This window comes from Carettochelys insculpta, chromosome 4 (assembly GCF_033958435.1).
Source record: "Carettochelys insculpta isolate YL-2023 chromosome 4, ASM3395843v1, whole genome shotgun sequence".
In the NCBI taxonomy this organism is placed as follows: domain Eukaryota; kingdom Metazoa; phylum Chordata; order Testudines; family Carettochelyidae; genus Carettochelys; species Carettochelys insculpta.
Window position 1 is genome coordinate 97,669,165 of NC_134140.1, and position 19,515 is coordinate 97,688,679.

The 19,515-nt window shown below is 41.4% G+C and overlaps 1 protein-coding gene across 1 annotated transcript; it reads right to left on the reverse strand.

The window, feature by feature from the left end:
- Window positions 1–6,244: 6,244 nt before the first annotated feature.
- SLC25A31 (solute carrier family 25 member 31) lies at window positions 6,245–18,871 on the reverse strand. Its single transcript, XM_074991943.1, has 6 exons — window positions 18,655–18,871; window positions 15,555–15,682; window positions 14,065–14,182; window positions 11,103–11,257; window positions 10,710–10,835; window positions 6,245–6,574 (listed from the first exon to the last, which is right to left on the reverse strand). Exons 1-6 carry the CDS (start codon window positions 18,869–18,871, stop codon window positions 6,374–6,376), a joined length of 945 nt encoding a protein of 314 aa, XP_074848044.1. The 3' UTR covers window positions 6,245–6,373.
- Between the last annotated feature and the right edge of the window lie 644 nt (window positions 18,872–19,515).

The following is a 19,515-nucleotide window of genomic DNA, read 5'->3' on the forward strand; positions in this document are numbered from 1 at the left end:
TGGGGGACTTAGGGGCATTACTGCCTGAAAAGTAATGCCACTGGGTAGCTGGGGTATGAATACCCAAAGACTTAAGGGTGGCCTGGGTATCTTTAAGACTGTGAAGATATTGATCTGTCTGCTCAGAAAAGAGGGAAGGGTCCTCAAAGGGGAGGTCCTGAATGGTGGTCTGCAGGTGATCCTGAATGTTGGTCCCTGAGGAGGACCATTGCAACCAGGAGCTGCATCGTGTAACCAACCCCATGACCATGGTACGTGCCACTGCATCTGCTGCATCAAGGGCAGCCTGAAGCATAGCCTTAGCGATAGCCCTGCTTTGCTCCGAGAGGGCTCTAAACTTGGGCTTTGAGTCCCTGGGGAGTAGCTCAGAGAACTTATCCATGGAGGCGCAGGTGTTATAGGCACAGAGTGACAGCAGAACCTGGTGGTTCACAATGTGAAATTGCAGATCTCCAAAAGCAAGTGCCTTTCTGCCTAACAGGTCCATTTTCTTAGGGTCCCTATTCTTAGGGGCACACCCAGTTGCCTCTGCTTCTCATTGTGGCTCACTACCTCGATGACCAGGGACCCTGGAGACGAGGGGGAAAAGAAATACTCATTCCCCCTCCTAGGGCACAAAGTGCTGATGCTCAACCCTCTTGTCCATTAGCGGGATAGAGGCCAGGGTTCACCTAAGGGACTTAGAGATTTTGGCCACCATCTCATTAATGGGGAGGGCCACTCTAGTAGGAGCATCTGACTGGAGGATGACAACAGTTGGGTCAGAGTCCTCAGACACCCTCTCGACCTGGAACCCCCAACTCTGGGCCAGGCAATGGAGAAGGTCCTGGTGTGCCCTCGAGTCCATAGAGGGCATGGGTGGAAGGGTGTCACCCAGGGCCTCATCAGGGTAGGAGGACAAGGACCTCTTCAGCCCCATTTCTATGAGGGCCTCAGCCAGTGAAAGGACCTGCAAGGTTGTCAGAGAAGAACCTGCAGGTGGATGGACCACCTGACTCTCAGTCTCCGAGGGATGTGGGGAGAGTTGGCCTGAGGAAAGCGAGTGCCTCAACATGGGTGAACAGGTTAGAGGGGTTACCAATGGGCTGGGGTGGAGGCTGCAGTTCTAGGTATCTGATTTATCAGTTTTTATTTAATTGTTTTTGGACGTTTGTGTTATATAACTGTCGGTCTGTACTGGAAATGCTATATCTCCAGATCTCAAAAAGTGGGTCTGCCCCACAAAAGCTCATCACCTAATAAATTATTTTGTTAGTCTTTAAAGTGCTACACGACTGCTGGTTTGTTTTGTTAGAATATAGAAAAACACGGCTATGTCTCTGTTACTAATGGTACTTAACAACCACTTACTTAAAAACTGACAACCATAACTATTGAAACTGGAACCAAGAACCAAAACAAAAAGCAGTCAAGTAGCACTTTAAAGACTAGCAAAATAATTTATTAGGTGAGCTTTCGTGGGACAGACCCACTTCTTCAGACCATAGCCAGACCAGAACAGACTCAATATTTAAGGCACAGAGAACTAAAAACAGTAATCAAGGAGGACAAATCAGAAAAAAATGATCAAGGTGAGCAAATCAGAGAGTGGAGGAGTTGGGGTGGGGGGGGAAGTTAAGAATTAGATTCAGCCATGTATGCTGATGAACCCCTATAGTGACTCAGAAAATTCCCATCCCGGTTCAAATCGTGTTAATGTGCCAAATTTGAATATAAAAGACAGCTTGGCTGTTTCCCTTTAAATAATGGTGCGAAAATTTTTTTGTCAGTAACACGCATACTCTTAAGTCATTAACAGAATGGTCCACTCCGTTAAACTGGTGACTAACCGGTTTGTGGATCTGGAGTGTTTTGATGTCTGTTTTGTGCCCATTAACCCTTTGTCTAAGGGAGTTAGAAGTCTGTCCAATATACAAAGCATCTGGGCATTGTTGGCACATGATGGCATACATGGGCTATGTCTACACTAGCCCCAAACTTCGAAATGGCCATGTAAATGGCCATTTTGAAGTTACTAATGAAGCGCTGAAATACATATTCAGCGCCTCATTAGCATGTGGGTGGCTGCAGCACTTCGAAATCGACGCTGCTCACCGCCACACGACTCGTCCAGACGGGGCTCCTTTTCGAAAGGACCCCGCCTACTTCGAAGTCCCCTTATTCCTGTGAGCATATAGGAATAAGGGGACTTTGAAGTAGGTGGGGTCCTTTAGAAAAGGAGCCCCATCGGGATGAGCTGCGCGGTGGCGAGCCGCGTCAATTTCGAAGTGGCACAGCCGCCTGCATGCTAATGAGGTGCTGAATATGTATTTCAGCGCTTCATTAGTAAACTTCGAAATGGCCATTTACATGGCCATTTCGAAGTTTGAGGCTAGTGTAGACACGGCCATGATGTTAGTTGAGGAGCATGAGAAAGTGCCCGTGATTCTGTGAATAACTGGTTCTTGGCTTTTTTGGGCCAATCTTGGAGTAGCTGGTCTCTGGGTATTCGTCTGGCCCTGTCGATTTGTTTTTTTTACTTCTCCTGGTGGGTAATTCAGGTTTATGAATATTTGGTAAAGATATTGTAGTTTTTGGCCTCTGTCAGTTGGATCAGAGCAAATGCAATTGTACCTAAGAGCTTGTCTGTAAACAATGGATCTAGTTATGTGTGCAGGATGGAAGCGAGAAGCTAGAAGGGTGTAGGTAAGTATAGCACTCAAGAACAGAACACCACTGGTCATCACCTACAGCTCCCAACTCAAACCACTGCAACAAATTATTAAAGATCTACAACCTATCCTTAATCAGGCTGCCGCACTCCAGAAGGCCCTGAGTGACATGCCTGTTCTCTCCTACAGACAACCTCCCAACCTTATGAGGATCCTCACCAACAGCCACAGTCTATACCCCAGGAATACCAGTCCTGGAACCTTTCCTTGCTGCAAAGCCCGCTGCCTGCTTTGTCTACATATCTTCTCTGGCAATACCATCACTGGACCTAACCAGGTTATTCACAGAATCATGGGCACTTTCTCATGCTCCTTAACTAACATCATATATGCCATCATGTGCCAACAATGCCCAGATGCTTTGTATATTGGACAGACTTCTAGCTCCCTTAGACAAAGGGTTAATGGGCACAAAACAGACATCAAAACACTCCAGATCCACAAACCGGTTCGTCAACATTTTAATGGAGTAGACCATTCTGTAAATGACTTGAGAGTATGTGTGTTACTGAAAAAAAATTTTCACACCACTATTCAAAGGGAAAGAGCTGAGTTGTCTTTTACATTCAAATTCAGCACATTAACACATGGTTTGAACCGGGATGGGAATTTTCTGACTCACTATAGGGGCTCATCTGCATACTTGGCTTAATCTAATTCTTGACCTCCCCCCACACCCCTCCACTGTCTGATTTGCTCACCTAGATCATTTTTTTCTGATTTGTCCTCCTTGCTTACTGTTTTTGGTTCTGTGTGCCTTAAATATTGAGTCTGTTCTGGTCTGGCTATGGTCTGAAGGAGTGGGTCTGTCCCACAAAAGCTCACCTAATAAATTATTTTGCTAGTCTGTGAGGTGCTACTTGACTGCTTTTTGTTTTGATAGTATATGGACTAGCACGGCTCCCTCTCTGTTACTGGAACCAAAAATGAGTGACTGATTAAGGGCACTTGCTAGCAAGAGCAAGAACATGTTCCAGACTGTAAGAAGGAACTGAACTGGGTGAAGGTCAGCAGGGGTATATATATTGGCCAGTATACCGGCACCACTCCAGGGGTTTTCCCTGCTAGCCTGACAGATACTGCTACGGGAAAATTTTCTGATAATATGTGCACGCTGCATGCACACACCTACATGGAATGGACATAAGCAAGCACTCGAAGAATAGATTCTATGTCACAATTTTTCAAATTTCAGCATAAAGAAAGAGTACTTCCTAAAACTGTTGCTTTTCTCTTTTAGAAATGACATACATAATTTCAGCAGGCTACAAGATTTGATAAGACCAATGACTCCTTTGAAATTTAGGAGATGATTTCACATTGCATTGTAGTCTTAGAAAGGACTTTTGGCTAAGTCCTTTTCCTTGCATTTTCATACTACGAAGGGCTCCACCCTTCTTATGTTTGCATGTGTATGTAATATGCTACAACAGCAGGATTTCAGCAGACTCATAGCTTGGTGTGAGATTATCATTATGACAATCTGGTTTATCTGATTTTGCCATTCCCAGTCAGCAGCTTTCTCTACTTACTACAACAGTTATTTCACCATTCCTGGGTCAGTTTTCTTTGCCTGTACATCCACTGGCAAGACCCTTGTAATTCACAGCCATGTAATTCATAGTATCATTTTACGCATATTCTATTGTTTAAAAATCCAGTTGCAATTGGAACTTGTCACAACTATATTGCATCAAAAACAAATCAACTGACTGATTCACCTGTCTATGGATCTGAAAAGATAGAGGCAATGCACAGAAGAAAAATGATATGCTTATGACTACATTTGTCTAGGAGACAGCCACGTTTTTCCAAAGACACTGATGCAATTATCAGAGAAAGTTGAATACTGCTAGATTATTTACAAGCAACTGGAGTTTTCTGAATATATTATTCTCACTAACCTCACTTTTGGTCACATACTGGATCATGTATCAGAACCACACAAATTCGTAAAATTTGTTACTGGATCAGATGCAGTGCTACAGATGTTTCCTTTAAAGAAAAAATGGAATTCAGTATAAAATGTTGTCCTGTTAATGCAGCGGGTGACATTTATCTCTATGGGTTAGAAAGGTGGAATTCATCCACAGTAGAGAACTTACAGTATTTCCAATCGGCAAACTGAAGTCAAAGAGACTGTCCATATGCTTGAAGTTAAGCGTGCACTAAAGTGCTTTGTGGCTCCAGGCCATACAATCAGACATTAATTATAATGTCACATTCAGGATACACAATAAAACCATGTGTCAGAGGGAGTCACACGTGCAGAAATAATCATAACTTTCAACTTCTAGATTTCCTTGCATTTAAATTATAATGGTGTGTTAATATATTTTGTATTGACTCAGTTGTATTTGGATGTTGCTGTTATCTGCTGCTGAAGAAAGCCTAACAGCTACATGGATAGAAGTACAGGTTGAACCTCTCTAGTCTGGCATTCTCTCAACTGGCAACATCCATAAAATCCAGATGGGTAGTCCATCCCTGACCCTTCACAGACGCACGATCCCCTGAAGCTCTTGGGATTTCTGGGATGTGAGGGACTGGAGCAAGAGGGGAGGAGCTCTCCGTAGCAAGCTTCTCTCTGCTCAGATTACCATCTGGAAGTCACAATCAGAACATGTATGAGCTGAACCCCTTTCTCATTTTTCCTACATGCTGCTTCTTTTCAGCAGCAGTTGGATCTAAATCAACTGGACAGCTAGGCAAAGGCAGAGTGGCTTCTGTTGGAAAAAGGAGCCAATAGAGAAGCAACCATTCCAGCAGGATTTTTCCTGGCTCAGAGGAGAAAAGGCTTTCTAATAGACACATGACAGATGCTCCTCTATGTGGGGAGCAGGTAGGGGTGTGAATGCATCCCTCCATAGGCTGTCCTACCCCTTACCTGCTTTGCCCCCACCCTGACCCCTGGCCTCCTCCCCTACCTCCCTCTCTGTGGATTACTGGTGCAGGTGGTGGACAGCAGCAGCAGCCACAGGGGATCATTTCACTGCAGCCTCTCTCCCCGCCTACATTCACTGTGCATTGCTTCACCACTGCCTCCCAGCCCATGGGCCATACATAGAACCCTAAGAGTTTGCATATGGGCCACATGTTGCCCTTCCTGATGTACAGAAAGGTGCTACAGACTTCCCAGTAGAATGAACAGCCAAGATATCTTTCCACAACCCATCCCAGGCTGCCCTGCTCACTTTGTTAGCTGTGCCATCCAGCTCTGACACATGAGAATATCAGATGTAGAGCTATTTGCACTGCTGCAAACCACTCCTCCCTTGGCAATCTTTCTTTCACTGGGGTGGGAGGCGCAGCCTATGAGCAGAGATCTGCTGGTGAAACTCAGGGAGGCAACAAAGCTCATTAAATGTAGCATTTAATCTCATCAATTATTCTTTGATGACAGAGGGGCATCTTGAAATATCTATGTCTCATAATCATCTGGTTGTGCATCATACATGTTTTATTTCTCATTATAAATATTGAAAGTTCAGTATTTTAACCAAAAGAGCACAATATGCCCAACAAGTTGGAGAAAAACAAATAACTCACGTTTATAATTAAAGCATTAACAGCACAATAGTGAAATGACTAACATGGCATCCAAATTACAAGACTTGTGTCATTATACATTGTATAGGCAAAATAAATTCTTATGCACTATTTTAGTCAGATGATGAACTCTTTGAAACATCCAAATTTAAAAGTTCCTTAATTTTGTCATAAAGCACCAGCACTAATGCACCTCCGGTTCCACGAAGAACATTGGAGAATGCTCCCCGAAAGAAAGCATTCAGTCCCTCCTGCTTGTATATCTTGAAAAAGCAGTCAACAGTTCCTTTATATTGACGTTCAGCCTCTCCACTCTATATACAAACAACAACAACAAAATATTCATTCAGTACTGTGAGAAAACGTATGCGCTTATTATATTGCAAATTTGTTTTTTAATTTCCTGGCTAGTAATGACAGTGTGGTAACAGCTTTTCCTCAGTTTGTCTCCTGTCAAATGTGAAAACTCGAATTTCTAGATATTTATTTGATTTAATGCTTATTTAGCTAGTTTTCCACACTTACATTTAGAAAGGCTGATGTCCTTCCCGTGATGCTTCATTTCATGTTTAGAAGGCAAGTGGCTTAGTAACTTAGTAGTTAAATGAAGTCTCTTTTATTCAAAGGGTGCCTCAAACCGACACTAACAAAATTTCTGCAGTACAGTAATTCTTTGATTTACGCTGAGGTTGTGTCCTGGGCAACCTCCACATAAATTGAATTTCACATAAATTGGGGGGGTGTTGGCTGGGGAAGCTGGGAGAAGTGGGGGAGGAGCAGCCACACTGCCCCCCAGCTTCTCCCAGCTGGGGGGCACACAGTTGCTTGTGCTGCCGTTTCTCCCAGCTGGGAGAAACCACACCACAAGCAGCTGTGTGCCCACTGGGCTCACCCAGCTGGGGGACCTGAGGGCTGGAAGGTGGGGCAGTTTGCATTTGCGCTTAACTCACATTAATGTGAGTCAAGCACAAATGGAAATTTCACTTCTCGAGGGTTTGTTGTACATGTTTTTTCCTACTTTAGTGCCACTGAATTAATGTAGAGCAAGAGGACATCAAGCCTCTTCTAAGTAACAGAGTTCATCTGCTGTATATATAGTCAAACAAAATTCCTTTAAAAGAGTGTTGAGCTTCTGACTTTCACAAAAACTCAGAACCACAGGGAGGATGATGAGGGATGGAAGCTCTAGTCCAGCATCTCAGTCTGTCAAAGTGTGGAGGATTGAATCAGTGTACTCAGATCCTACAAAAATCCTTCTACATAAAGTCAGTATGATCAAGCTGCCACATGTTTCAAGGGATGAGGGCATGGGTGTTGGAGACAGAAAAGAGCTGTTTGAATATCCCCTGAAAGGATCCAGGGATTTACTGGACTAAGGGATAGACCCTCTTGGGGGACACTATTGAAAAAATGTAGTCCAAACATGAATCATGAAAAAACAATGAGGAGTCTTGTGGCACGTTATAGACTGACTTATTTTTTGGAGCATAAGCTTTCGTGGGCAAAGACCCACTTCTTCAGATGCATTGGAATGGAGGTTCCAGCACAGTTCTAATTAATTTGGCAACTACAAAAGTAGTTTCTCCTCTCTTCATGTTCACATCTCCACATCAGCTGGAAGAGGGCCACATCCTCTCTGACTGAATTGACTTAGTCAGCTCTAGCCTTCCTCTTGATTAGTATTCCCTTCTTTTAATGAGCTCATATAATTAGACCTGCCCTGGAACCTCCATTCCCCTGCATCTGACATAGTGGGTCTTTGCCCACGAAAGCTTATGCTCCAAAAAATCTGAGTCTATAAGGTGCCACAGAACTTCTTGTTGTTTTTGTGGCTATGGACTAACACAGTTACCCACTCTGATCTGAATCATGAAGTACAAGTTGTTTCTGTCCATGAAAGTACTGTAACATATGAAAGTGAAGCAAAAAGATTTGTTAAAGTTTTGCAGAGGTCCCAGTGCAACATTCATTGGGGTTGGCTACAATGTTTACAACCAAAGGAATAAAAGCCTCTGAGAAGTGAGAGCTCATATAAATTTGTCCAATTGCTTGTCCAGATGTCAGTAGCGACATGCTATGTCTTACCTACGTGTCATCATAACAACAAATCATAGACATTTTCTGATTAAGAAAGCATACTATGCAGATGTTGTGTCTCTCCATTAGATGGGACCATAAATATAAGGTGTGGACTGGCTGCTACTATAGACATATATTGCAGTATAAATATAATAGGTCAGGTGTAGCAGGAGATAAAATAGAGTAGTAAACTCTTCTTATATCTGTACAGGATCTAAATCTACTGCAACACATTCAAATAATGTTGGTGGTGGATACTGGTATTTGTGTGAGAATTGTTTTAATTTTTAATAAAAGAACAAACTCGCATTCAAAGCAGTAATGGTACTGTCCCCTAGCTACTCCAGAAAGTTGCCTTCAGAGCCCAGTTTATTATTGGCTGGAGGACATATTATATCAGATGCTTGACTTCCTCCAAGATGAGCATGATTGTCTCAATGAGGATTGATTCTGTATCTATGTTGTTAATTTCAATATCAAATAAATCATCCATAGTTGTTATTGTATTTATAGCTGTATCTGCAGAGCCACATTGACTTTTTTCTAAAATAATAAAAGAACAAAAACAACAATAAAAACCAATAAAAGCCCAGCAGCAGAAGCGTGCTGGGCCCATAACCCAGAGGTTGATGGATCGAAACCATTCTGGGCTAGCTGTGTGCAATAAAAACCAAGGACACCATATGTAGACCATCTTCTAGTCCTGTAGTTTTATGCACCAGCAAATGCTCAGATCTTAATAATTGCATTACTTGCTCTCTTTCTATTTCTTCTGTGTCAGTAAGATCAGTGGATGATTCTTCTCCTCGCCCTCTATAGCAGTGTGCATTTCCTCATGGGTGTCATCACCATTCCCACCATTGTACTAATCATCTTTGAAACTGCCTATATTCTCTTGAATATTTCTACATCTACTAAGAATCAGTTGGCCACTATCTTTTGCCCTAATGGTAGGAGTCACTGAATTACAACCAATAATTGCAGTTCTGGGTGAGAACAAACTCAACAAGCACAAGTGCATATTAGCAATGGCAGCATAAATAATAGGGTTATATGCCAATCAGACAGACAAACCAAGATCTGAAGACATGACAAGCACCGGAGAGGGAGAAGTTAACGCTGATAATCAACTGCATGCATACCTCAGGGATTTTTGATGACTGAGACTAGACTTTCAGAGATGCAAAGAAGTTATCAGTGGGGTATTCTAATGTGCCTAAGCAAGTTAGGTGCCTAACTCCCATTGACTTTTGAGGCATCAGAATTGTGATTTGATGCTATGAGAAGAACAAGTGTTCTTCCAATGAAAGGCATGGAAACCTTTGAACTGCCATCCTCTGTCATTTTGTCACCTCCCCTAAAGATCTAGGGGAGGGCTTCCTGTTTTGTCAGAAGCATATTTAAGGTTTTTACTTCTTGGTTGAGGATAATTCCTGAAAGTGAGGATTTATTCTCTGAAATATCCCTCAGAATTTACTTCAGTGTCTTAAAATACCCATGCTTCAAGGAGGAAACAGAACCAAGTTTATTAGAAAAAGATTTGACTGCACCAAATGATCTTGAATTATATTTTTTCCCTGGATAATCATATGTACTTATAAGACATCAACTGCTATATCTCAGGTTAGTTATGTCAGTAAGAGGGATTCATTTAAGAATTTCCAGATCTGAAGAAGTGGGTCTGCCCCATGAAAGCTTATCACCTAATAAATCATTTTGTTAGTCTTTAAAGTGCTGCAAAACTGCTTTTTTGTTTTGTGATGATACAGATTAACATGGCTATCCCTCTGTGACTATTCAGTAAGAGGGAGTAAGTAGTTAAATTTTTCTTTATTTCTCTGGGAGCCGTCTCATTGATTGCAGCTGACGAGAGATTTTTTTTTTACCTCAGATGAGGAGTGCGATAAGGCAGTGGTTTCCAACCTTTTCAGTAACATGGCACACTTCAGTGAGACAAACAGTTCCATGGCATACTTACATTTTTTCAGTTGAATCTATTGCTCGTCACATTTACTATGGTTATGGTCTTACTATACAAGTTTGTAATGTAGTAGTGCATGCAACAAGCTAAATAAGGATCAAATGTATTAAAGTTTCAGATCCATCACAGAATACACCATCTTTGACAGGTCAAAAAAGGTGAGCAAATGAACATGTGCCATGCTAATGATGTTGAATAACCTAGTAACTCAATTGCTTGCAAGTGGGAGGGCGCTCCAGAGAGTAGTAGATCCTCTGCAAAGAGCCATAGCAAGGGGAAATTGCACAGCACACCAGTTGAAAACCACTGCAGTAAGGTCATGTAATAATGATGAAATTCTTTTAATGCAACATGATTTTGAAAAAATAATTACAAATTATACTGCTTACCTGCATCATCATACGTCTTCTGACAGTGTCAAAGGGATAAGACAGTATCCCAGAGAATGTAGTCACAGCTTGGGCAATGAGAAAGGACAAAATGAACGGTGTTTGTTTTGGATTTGGCAATAGCCCCTACAAAGAAAACCAATAGATGACAATGTAATTTCTGATCAGCTAAATTCAGTGTCGAAACTGGTAGGTGCAAAGTGTCATTTTCCTAGATTTCTTATGTACCTACTGGAGACAGATTGCTTGAAATTTTATACCTCCTTTGTAATTAACACAATTCAATATACTTTTGAGTATTTAAAATTAAAGACAAAGAAAAAACATTTTTATTAATTCATGATGAATTCTTAAAATATATTTTAAGCATGTGCTTTTATCCACAAGAGTTACCTTAATGGTGTCATAACATCCAAAATAGGAAGCTCGGTACACAATGATTCCCTGTACTGAAACACCAAACCCCTGGTACAAGCCAACAAGTCCGTCTGACTTTGCGATTTTAATAATACAGTCACCAAGGCCCTTGAACTGTCGCTCAGCAATACCTAGTATAAAAGAAGCTTTCTATTAAAAACATGCATATTTGTACCTTTGTCAAAAGGCCATTGTTTTAAAAGAATAAAATTTTGCATAATTTTGGGCCAAGACCCTGCTAGACAGGAGAAGGCATTACCTTTTTTTTTACATGCAGTAGAAGAACAGAGATCTGACAGGAAAGGAAAAAATGTTCTTCCTCTCCGTTCTCCCTAAGGTATGTACCTGTGCTGCTACTTCGGAAGCCACCAAGGGTTATACTCTTAACTCTAAATCATCTTACCATATCCCCTCTAGTGGGGCAAAGAAGGGGTACTTGCAGGGTACCTCAGCCTGCAAAAACACAAGCTTTCCATTCTCCCTTCAGGCTAAAAGGACACATCAGTTATCTCCCGGTATTCATATATACCCTGGGAGCTGATCCCTTTCAGATTTTAGCCTGCACTGGGCTATTGACTGTAAGCAATGACAAAATGATAAAGTCTTCTTTTTAGATCCTTTCTTACTCCTAAAACCAGGGCCCCTGAATTCTGTGAGGAAGGTGAAAAATCCACCGGACAAGCTCACCATTCTCCCCATAAGGCGGAAACTTCTTCCTGATGCCCAGAAACTGTCAATGTGGTCAGCCCAACACCTTCCTGATAACACATATCTCAAACAAGGGCAGGGAGGTCACGGAAGCAATAGGGGCAAGATGGCCCCTGCATGTCTGTGAGAACCTTGCGTACAACACAGAGGTCAGGGAAGGCACAAGACCCCAGGATCCTCTGTCCTCCCCACAGCTTGGCTAATGAACAGCAGAGAAATGTCTTCTCCTCATACGCCTCCAAAACTAAATGCAATTTCCATGTATGTTATGAACTGGGAGAGTCTCTCAGAACGGGTAAGTCTGCCCCTTCCTCCCCTGGACACCAGACAGCCTACTCTGTCACAAGCCAGTAAAAAATTCCTATTGCTCATCCCACTGAGACATGGAGGGGCATGTTCAACAAGTATAGAAATATTAAGCTATTGTACAACATAGTGTGAATAGGCCTTTTTTAAACATAATACTATTTTGTTTGCCAGTCATTTTCCAGTCTTCAGAATACTGAATCCTCAGATAATTACAAATAGCAATTTAGACATTATGTATGTTTATTCTCAGAAAAGTTGATTCTTTTTCCAATTTAAATTGAAGCCGCAACCATTTGCTCTCTACCAAGTTGTAACCTTTCACTCAGGCTGTATAGTACAGTGTATATGCTGCTTGCCCTCTTGTGGATGCTGAAGGCATGAATTAGAAGGTTAATTGTTCGCATTAAGCTAATGCTTTGATGAGGGTTACTTGAATAAGAACGATGAATCTTCTAGTTCAAGCCCATAGAGTCCACACAGAGGAGTTATAGCCATGCATACTGCTACTTACACTCCTGTAGTTGTAACTATTGGGTATGATAGATGAGCCCATAGTCACAACACCACTGAAATCAATAAAGTGATGCTTATTTATATAAACTGTGAATCTGACCCACTGATTCTAAGGGAATTTTCTTGGCATTCAGCTAAAAGTAGTCACATTACTGAAGAAAAGTAGCAGTATGGGACATTGCGGCATAGTGCACTGGTATCAGTTATCTGCTTTTCATCAGGGCTATGCCTACACTGCATTCTGCGTTCAGAAGTGGAATGCAAATGAGGCAGAGATTTACATATTTCATGCCTCATTTGCATATTATCATAGGATCTCATTTCTGGAAGAGGCTTTTCTGGAACCAAAAACAGCTGTGTAGATGGGGTTGCTTCAAAAACAAACCCTGTTTTCGAAAGAACCCTTCTATTTTGTTTCAGAAAGAAGGTATTTTTTGAAAATGGGGTTTATTTTCCAAAGAACCCTATCTACACATCTGATTTTGCTTTCTGAAAAGCCAATTCTGGAAGCGAGGTCGCATGACAATATGGAAATGAAGAACAAGATATGTAACTCTGCACATCATTTACATTTTTACTCATTTGTATTCCACTTCCTAAAGCAGAATGCAGTGTAGATGTAGACCTGGAAAATAAAACCTAAAGGGAATGTGAGCATACACCAGAGCAGAGCTTAAAAATACTAATCAAGTCTTTTAAGAGATTTCTAAAACTCTAGGGCAAAGACGGGTGTTAAGCAGTCCATAGGCCAGATAGAGTTTGGCAGGATTAGCCTCTTGGGGGCCACCAGATGCTTCATTAACTTGTGCGTCCACAGGTATGGCTACTTGTAGCTCCCATTGGCCATGGAGGCTTAGGCGAATTAAATATCTGGCAGCCTGCCAGACACTAACCCTGCAAACCACATCTGGCCTATAGGCTGCTTATTGCCCACTCCTGCTCTAGGGACATACTCCCCATAATGTTTATACAACATTCCCATTGACATTTTTGGTATGGAACAGAGGTTCCTGCTGCCTTGTGGAATCTATGCCATTAGAGTCATATGATTACGAAAATGAGATCCTACAATTCTTGGTATTTATATCTGGCAAAATCCAGTGGAGTAGTTTAATATAAATCTGGAAAATTAACCTCTATTTAGAGTCAAAACTATTGAAATTTAAGACTTATGTTGTCTAGTTGCCTCCAAAAATTCTCTTCACACACTTTCACTCTCTCATTTGTGTTAAAAAAATCACATAACCCTTAAATAGATTTTCTGATTGTTTAACTGCGTGGGGCATTTTTTTTTAAATAATGCAAAGAGCTCTAATGCACACAGCTGTATATTGATTTGGTTGTAGCAAAAAGATGTATATAAATAAAATGGGAAAAACAAGAAGGGTAATTTAAGTGAATTCACTACCTTTTCCAATATCAGCAGCTAATCGAGTTCGTGCAAAGTCTAGTGGATATACAACACACAAAGATGTGGCTCCAGCTGCTCCACCCGAAGCTAGGTTTGCAAAAAACCATTTCCAGAACTGAAACACAAAATTAACTTCATACAGTTATGACAATATAGAATTATAATCCCATCGGACCGATCTCCTCTATTTAAAGAATTAATGAAAATTATCAAAAGAATCAGATAATGTTACAAATGAACACATAGTAAATGCTTATGCAGGAGTCAGCAAGTAAGTGCAAGAATATTTCATCCATATCAATTTGACAAAACCCCTCTTCTGTTCTCCCATTCAATATAAAATATTAAGGTCTCCCTCTGTTCTATTTTTAAATTATGAAATGTTTCGGTAATTCCCGAGAAGAAGCAAAACCACTTTATAATACATTAGATATGATTCTGGTTAATTATTATCCAAACCCACATTATTGCTGGCATCAAAAACCATGCTGATGTTACAACTGTGCTCCAAATCTAGCAGTAGTAAGTTGGTACTATAATAGAAAAAATAGTCTCTATGTCTCATGGCCCAAACTGAAGTCAATGGATTTACATCAATGATGGATTTGCCTCAAAGTTTAAAGTGTGCAAGGAAAAAGTGAACCAGAGGGCAACAAACATTTTGTGCCAGATTCCCAGCTGGTGAAAATTGTCTTAATTTCTATAGGGCTTTAGCTAATGATCTCACATATTACTTCCCACAACCTCTTCTATTGCTTTTAATTGATATATTCATATTTTTAACAAATTTAGCTAACAAGGGAATTATAACCTTCCTCCACTCTAGGCTTTCCCACAACACAAAGCACAAACAGGGGCATCACAATGGCCTGAGCTTCAAAAAAGGGGTGCACTGATTGATTTAAAACGTCCTCATTTTTACATAACAGAATCGTGAGCATTTTTTTCATTCATAGCATTTTTGTCAAATTTGAGTCCCAAAAACATGTACATGCATCCCAGAATAGTACATTTTTATGAGAAGGAAAAGAGATTTGAAGAGCTATGAATTCGATATTATTTATATGAAGCATAATGTAAAAATGGGTACTTGCAAATCAAGACTTATAACGCACTACAAAGAGCTGAATCAGAGAACAGTAAATGTCAGGGTTCCTTCAGGTCAGTACTAACAGGAAAGCCTGATGCAGGAATTGTTGCTGGCACTGTACAAAAAGCTGTCAAGAAGAGAAGCTGAGAACATCGTATTTTTTGAAATTACAGAAACACACAACCGAATTCCTACAAAGCTAATGTAAGACATATACAAAAAAAAGGGATGTTTTAACTATCCATTTTCACATGAAACCAACTGGGTGAATAATTTATTGACAAACATTTTGATTTAATGAAATCAGCATGTTCCACTGGAAAATTTCCAATCTGCTTTAGGCCAGACCAAAAAACGTTACTTATTAAAATGATCAAATCTGCTAGAGCACATTCACCTGTTTATCTTTATCCACTCCAGACATGAAAAACTGTTTGTATTTATCCTTAAAAGCAAAGTTTAGAGCCTGCGTTGGAAAATATCGGATAACATTTGCCAAATTGCCCCGCCAGAAGCTTAAAAATCCTGTAAGAGAACACAGATCATTAAATTACATTTGTAAAATTTGTATTACATTACACAGAATAGTTTATATTACATTATTGTTGTTTCTAGTTTATGATGAGTTGGAGAAGTGTTCAAAAATTCCTATGACCCTGGAAATCTGTATTTTTTTCTAACACTAACCAACAGATGTCTATATTATTAGCCAACAATGAGAAGTATCAGCTCTTGAGACCATAAGAAAAATGAAAATGCTCAGCAATGTTGAAAGTTCTTAACTTCCTTACCTCATAAATAAGATATGGGATACATATCTTGAATATATGTGAAGAAATCTCTTCATCACTGGGATATTTTTACAAATCATATTCTTTATCTTGCTCATGTGCAGCATGTGTATTTTAATCACTACAGAAGGTGCTGAAGTTCCATATAAATGGAATGGTGAAATATTTATGAAATATAGTGGGAACTCAGCATGGACTCAGTATGGGCTTTGATCATTAGATTCCCCGTATATATTTGAAAAATGATTCCTTTGGACTATATAAATACACTGTTAAGTAGATAGGTGAGCGTGTCAACCTACAGGTCAGTTGTAAATCCTGACTGGGTGTGTGGATTTCTATTTGATACGGGGAGAAGTCTGATTAAAGTCTATTTGTCCTATAGCTAGTTCTAAATAGTGGTATTAATTTTCTCAGGGTAATGCTGCCAAAGTGACCCTCACAACATAAAAATAGGGACCAGCACAGTGAAGCTACAATACTACAATATTGATTGGGGTTCCTGAGACCTATTGTCATGCAAACAAAATAATGTTAACAACAGCAATAAAGTAGGTAAAAAGGCATGGAAATAACCCACTTGTTTTTTGCAGTAGCAGGATTACTTTGGGTGAACATGATAACCAAATCTTCTGTAACACCAAAATCTTCTCTGGGAATGCTGTTTGTGGAGCCCACCCCAAAGCAAGAATATATACCTGCAATTCCACTCACAGAAGAACCTACCTAACCCATAGACACAAAATCCACCCACTTACTTAAGACTGATGAATGGCAAACTGTCTGTGGTAAGGCAGGGACCCAATCCTCCACTTCTTCAGCCTTGCAACTGTGAACTAAATGCCATTATTGTCTTGTTGATAACCTGCCTTACTCCTGACTGTTGCAACTCCTCATAACACTTTAGGATGGGAAGCAACAAGTCCATTCCCAGCTTCAAGCTTTCAACTATCATGAGACAGGCCCCTAAATTTCATGAGATTGGTTTTAAAATAATGAGAATTTTAATTATTTTTATTTGCCTTTTCAGATCTTTATATTTTATGCTTTTGTGCTTATTTCTCCAAAAAGCAAACCTAGAGACTTTCTTTTCAAAGGAGAGTTGAGAGTCTCACAAAACTGGGCTTCAAAACAAAGTTAAACCAAACCAGACTTGACAACGATGCATCAGTTGAGCAGCATATGAAGCCAAAGGGACTGCCTATATATTTAAAAATTAACTATGTTCTGAAGTACTTTGTTGGACTGAAGCAAGAGTTCTCAGCACATAAATGAGCCATTAAATTGCAAGCACTTTGGATACAGAGCCAGACAAGTTTATCAGAAATCTGCCTGTTAGACTCTGATAGACAGTACAAGGAGGTTGTGAATGGCCTTTAACAAGAATCAGGTCAAAACCTCCAGTGCTTTAGCTGTCGTTCCCAGCTTTCTGAACCAACAATGGAACAGTGTAACTGAGGCTATGTTTACACCTTGTTATCCCCACCCTTGCTCTGGCTTATTTATACCTGGCCCTGCAGATTTCCAAGATCAGCATCTGATGAAGTGAGTCTGTGCTCACAAAAGCTCATGCTCAAAACTTTTCTGTTAGTCTATAAGGTGCCACAGGACCCTTTGTTGCTGTTACAGATCCAGACTAACACGGCTACCCCTCTGATACTTGACACATAAATGATGTGACTGTGCTGCTGCAACCATGCCTCTGTAAGGCGCACAATGTACTTGCTCTTTCTCAACAGGAGAGAGGCCTCTTGGCAACAAAAAAACCACCAACCCTAGCAAGGAACAGTAGTTCAGCAGGCGAGTAGTACCTGCTGATGAAGCACTGGATGCACCGGCACTTTTTGTCATTAAAACTTTTGTCATACACGGGTGTGTTTCACACTCCTGAATGACTGACAGTTTTAACAATGAAAGTGCAGGGCGGAGGAGGCCTGGCATTCACCAATTTAAAGTTGCCACATTCATCTGAGTCATTTTAGGATGGGTATGAAAGTCCATCCACAAAGGAAAACCTGCAAAGTTGAGGGCTTCCAAATGCTCTTGTTTTAAACAGTTTTTAGGGGTATTAAGATAAGCATGCCAAGCAGTTGTGTCTATAGCCAAGGGAAGACTATTATAAAACCCCATCTAACTGTAAAATGTCTCATGCAACCTTAGTAAGTGAAAACCCTTTTGTTATTACAGCCTATGAAGATGTGTCTAGATTAAAGGGTCATTTCTGACTTATCTTTTAATTACTTTTTGATTTATAAAATACTCAACATTGCTGCACATATGTGCATGTTATCAAAACCCAACTCTCAGAAAAATGACTGTCAGTGCTCTTTCCTTACTTTGTATTTTGGTCGCTGCCTGCAAGCCAGCAGGGGAACAGAGGGAGAGGAGGCAGCCTAAACAGCAGGCACCACATCATCATCTAGTGTCAGGAGGCTGAGCTGCAGGGGAAACCCTGCCACATGTCTTCAAATATGCTGGATACATGAAATACCAGTGGAGCTAGAGGCATGACATGGGTGATAAATGCAGGAGTGCTATGTGACATGCATGAGTCCCAGCAACTACAGAATTAAAGGCACCTACAGACAGAACAAGATTATGTGTGGGGAAGCTACAAGCTGTGTGTAGGTGGGTGGGGTGGGGGCATATGCCCTGCTCCTTGGGGACGCACACAAATCAGAGGACAGGGGATGCTGGGGTCCGTACCCTGCTCCTTGGGGATGCGCACGAAACAGTCTATCATGCCCTTGTACTGCTGGTCAGCCCGGATCTGCTTGGATGAGGCCTGCACCTGCAGCAGCAGCTTCACCCGCTCGATAGGCGCGACCGTAGTCTTGGAGATGGCAGCTGAGATGCCCCCTACCAACAGGTCTGTCCCAAAGGAGATGGGGTTGAAGAGCTCCTCGTCCTCTGAGGCCTGCATGGTGCAGCAAGGCGAGGGTAGAGCAGTGGCACTAGCTGGGACAGGGCAGGAGCTCCAGGCAGCAGGCTCTTCCCAGCAGGCCAAGACCAACTGCCACACTCAGAACCCGCCCCTTCAGGTCACATGAGCGAATCACACTGCAACCCTCGGGCCTAAAGGCACAAAGGGAGCCAGGAGAGGGGCTGGAGCTAGATGGGCAGGGCTCAGAGCTGCAGCTCTGCAGTGAGAAATTAGAGCTGGGTTGGCTGTAGGCTGGTGCTTGGTTACAAGGACTGGCTGACGAACCAGGGAGGGGGGGTTCCTCAAATGATCACAATTGTGCTGGGAGAACCTTTTCCTGCCAGCACAGAAAACTTCAACCAAAGTGCAAAGATTCCCTGGACAGCACAGAGTCTCTCATGTCACACTGCAGGAGCCAGGCATCATGTTAACTTGGAAATTTGCAAAGATCCAGCACCAAACTAGCCTCAACTTTGCTCCTCAATCTGTGCTCCTGTTTTAGTGCCTAATCCAATTCCCATTAAAATTGGTGATGCTGACTTTACACAACAGTGATGGAACCGGCTGTAACAGTACAATGAGCTCAGCAGCACCTGAATTAGTAGAAAAACACAGAGAAATGTGGGGAAAATGTCACAGTTTCT

Bases quoted from the DNA above. Each gene is read 5' to 3' on its own strand.
- SLC25A31 (XM_074991943.1), bottom strand. From the start codon at position 18,871: ATGCAGGCCTCAGAGGACGAGGAGCTCTTCAACCCCATCTCCTTTGGG. The intron at 14,183-15,554 runs GTGAATGTGCTC...TTTGTGTTTCAG, and splicing joins GAGTGGATAAAGATAAACAG to TTCTGGAAATGGTTTTTTGC. The intron at 11,258-14,064 runs GTAGTGAATTCA...CTTTTATACTAG, and splicing joins AGCTGCTGATATTGGAAAAG to GTATTGCTGAGCGACAGTTC.